At 38.9% G+C, this 3,380-nt stretch overlaps 1 protein-coding gene across 1 annotated transcript in view; it reads left to right on the forward strand.

Moving 5' to 3' along the window:
- Positions 1-2,798, forward strand: part of LOC104491650 (rap guanine nucleotide exchange factor 4-like) — a gene marked incomplete at both ends in the record, with an annotated part of 37,353 nt that extends 34,555 nt beyond the window's left edge. Inside the window, 2 exons of the mRNA XM_010134100.1 lie at positions 1,915-1,975; positions 2,722-2,798. Coding sequence (XP_010132402.1) covers positions 1,915-1,975; positions 2,722-2,798 — 138 coding nt within the window. The remainder of the gene's footprint in view (positions 1-1,914; positions 1,976-2,721) is intronic.
- Positions 2,799-3,380: the final 582 nt, after the last annotated feature.

The following is a 3,380-nucleotide window of genomic DNA, read 5'->3' on the forward strand; positions in this document are numbered from 1 at the left end:
GGGAAAAATTATTTAAAGAAAGACTTCTTTAAGATCCACAAATAATCCTTTTCAAATCAAACAAAAGAAACTACCCAAGATAGATACTGAGAGGGAGCGAAGAACAATCTGGTACTGCAGACATTACCCAGAAAACAAAGTATTTCTGGCTCAGAAGAAATTCAGCTTTGAGGTCAGAATCCACAGCAAGTAGAGTATACAAGTATGGTAAATGATACAAACTGCAAGAAATACTTGGCACATTTTGAAGAACTGCATGTGACTCCATGTTCTTAGTAAGAAGTTGGAAATGCCAGCCTATTACGTGCAGCATGAACTAGAGCAGAGGACAGAAATCAAGACTAGCGTAGAGGAAGTCTTCAGAGAAGCAACAGACAGCATTGCTCCTATGCACCTGAATATTAATGGTCAATCAAATTGAAAGCAAATGGAGCAATTATTCATTTTAGGCAAGGCACAATTCCTAAAGTAGTAAGATTTCTAGATATGCCACAAGCCAGCAGGAAGTAAAACGGATAAAACAGAAGTCACATGGTGTTAAACTAATCCCTGCTAGAGAAGCCTGTGAAGTTAACGTATGAATGAAAAACAATTATATAATGCAGTGCTAGAAACAAATCAAATTCTTGGCTTCATCAAGAGGATTCATTCACTGCAGAGACCAATGACTGAAACAACTGAGAAGACACCTGAGGATGTACATAGATAGGAACACTCTCTACAAAATGTGGAACAGTACTAATGGGGTTGTGTTTCCTTTCTTTATGAAAGTGTTGTTGCCTTCAGGCAGAGGTTGTAAAAGAGTTGGTGAGCTAATGGTTACAGAAATCACAGGCCTGTGGGTGCACTTACTGGTCAGTGTGCTAAAAAAGCCTATCCAAATGCCTCTGTTTATTCCTCCTCTTCTCCACACTGCAAACAGGGAGTGCTTTGCACTGGCTGTCAGAAAAGAGTTTTGAGAGAGGTTGCTGGTATGTTACACTTCTGCCTGGTGCCTGAGCGAAGGTTTGGTGGGTGTCCTGAGAACATTAGAGCCTGAGTTTGTCCACCCAGCTTAAGACATGAAGCCATCAGACTCTCATCTGGATTGCATCCAGAATTCGAGAGTTCCTCCCCAAGTTTTTCTTCATGGCCTAAACATTTTTTCCATTTAAACACTTCGGGGTAGAATTGTGTGAAAATAGTTATGAGGTTCCCAGTGCTGCTACCATTTTGTGGAAGTAACACTAATGGTGTTAACGGAGAGAAAAAGTGTTTGTAAAGAGTCTCAGTAGAAGCAACTGCCCAGTTAGTCGTAAGAACTAATCACACCAGAGCAGTACAAACCCAATGAGGAGCAGGCTGACACCAAGGGAATCCAGTTCTTGGAAGAGGTAGCAGGCTGGATGTTTTGCGTGGAAAGCTGTCAGGTGGAGAGGGGCCTCTGCAGGCCGAAATGGCTGTGCCTCACAGCTCAACAAAGCAGAAGGGGCCAGACTTACGTAAGGGGAAGAGTACTGATTTCTCATGGAAGAACAGGAATACCTCAGAGTCCCATGGGATAAGCGACAATTGCTAGCTATCTTCTTTAATAGATTAGCTATTACTGTTCAAAAATTTCCATCATGTTTGTGTTAATTGTTAATGATGGTTTCACTTGTGTGCATATGAAGAAAGATGTAGAGACCTGTGTCTTAAAGATGCCCTTGTCTGAGCCATTTAGAGCCAGGAAATGTAGAGGCTTATGTTCTGTAAAGCAAATCAGTAGGAAATAGGACGTGAAGTGAAGCAGACCACTGTCTGGCTGTGTGACTCTGAAGGAGTGCTGAACGATGCAGAGGGAAGGAAAGCAGTGACTGGGGTATATTATGCGACTTCCTCTCACCAGGAATAAGATACATATAAAAACTGTAATTTCTCTCTCCCTATTTTAAGGTAAAGCGAGAGTTAGCAGGTGTCCTCATTTTTGAGTCACATCCCAAAGCAGGAACGGTCTGTAAGTAAATGGAGTTCTGTCAGGTCTTTCTCATCTGTGGCATGAACATTTAAATTCTTAATGTTTAAATGACAAGAGCTAAACTTGGATGCACTCTTCAAAATTGACTGGCATTCAGTCTGTAAAACCTGTGGTAATAGGTGTTGGCTTGGTCAGTTGCCAGTTGCAGGGACAGTACCAAAATTAATTCTATATCCTTGGTTGGATGTATGTATCACCTACAATTTGGGTGTACTTTTATCTAGAATTTTGAGTTGGACGAATCTCTATTTAAAATGTCTTTTAATATTATCCTTGTATTAAAAAAAAAATTACTGCATAAAGGATTTAAAATGTTAGATGACTCAGACCTGTTTATACTGAGAAGTTTCGCAAATTAATGTCAAATTCACAGCCACTGCAGAATTGGGTTAGAATATGGTGCTACTGGTGGCATCCAGATCTTTGGGCTGATTAGTAACTGATAACCTGACATTGTATTGATAAAGTAGTTGTTGCAATTGTCATGGAAAATAAAAGCAACTTTCACATCGGTGTAATAAAATAACTACTATATGGGGGCAGGGGTTTTTTTTCCTATAAATCTGAAGGCAAGTGCTTTTAAAATCAGAGCATGCCCTTTTTACAAGGCAGACATTAATATGACTGCTGTAGAGTTACCTTGAATTTTATTGAGTGCAGAATCTGGACCAATTATATTTTGAATAACTATATTCTCACCATAAAATCTTTTCTATCTCTTGTAGTATTTAATCAAGGAGAAGAAGGTACTTCTTGGTACATTATCCTAAAGGGATCGGTAAACGTAGTCATTTACGGCAAGGTATTTCTTTCAGACACCTTTTTATATGATTCTTAGTATTGAAATTGTAAGAGTAAACTTTGAAAGAATACAGTTTAATTTAGAGCAAAATTGCTTTGTCTGAGGAAACAAATTGAATGTAATTTTATTAAGAAATGATCCAGTGGTTTCACTGATGATACTTCCACTTGACTGCTGTATAATTTTGGGATATCTTACACGCTTTCTGAATATACTGCAGCAGAATTACGTCAGTATCTTTAGGAAAAAGTAATTTGCTGGAATTTGGTGAATTGCCAGACTTCTGTTTCACAGGGGGTTTTACCCTGTCCTGTTACCACCATATTCTCATGCATTTGAATGTATACTTTTCTCACACATGTCAGACATGTCTGACAGAAGTACTGCTTTGTGACTAGTGGTTCTCTGGTTGGATGAACCCCTCCCAAATTTATGCCAGCTCTTCATTTTAGTTAAGCGATAGACTGAAAAAGGCAAAGATAAATTCCTCCCCAAGTTTTTATTCATAGCCTAAACATTTTTTCAATTTTAACACTTTGGGGTAGAATTGAGTGAAAATAGTTATGAGGTTCCCAGTGCTGC

Source organism: Buceros rhinoceros, unplaced genomic scaffold, assembly GCF_000710305.1.
Source record: "Buceros rhinoceros silvestris isolate BGI_N320 unplaced genomic scaffold, ASM71030v1 scaffold10174, whole genome shotgun sequence".
In the NCBI taxonomy this organism is placed as follows: domain Eukaryota; kingdom Metazoa; phylum Chordata; class Aves; order Bucerotiformes; family Bucerotidae; genus Buceros; species Buceros rhinoceros.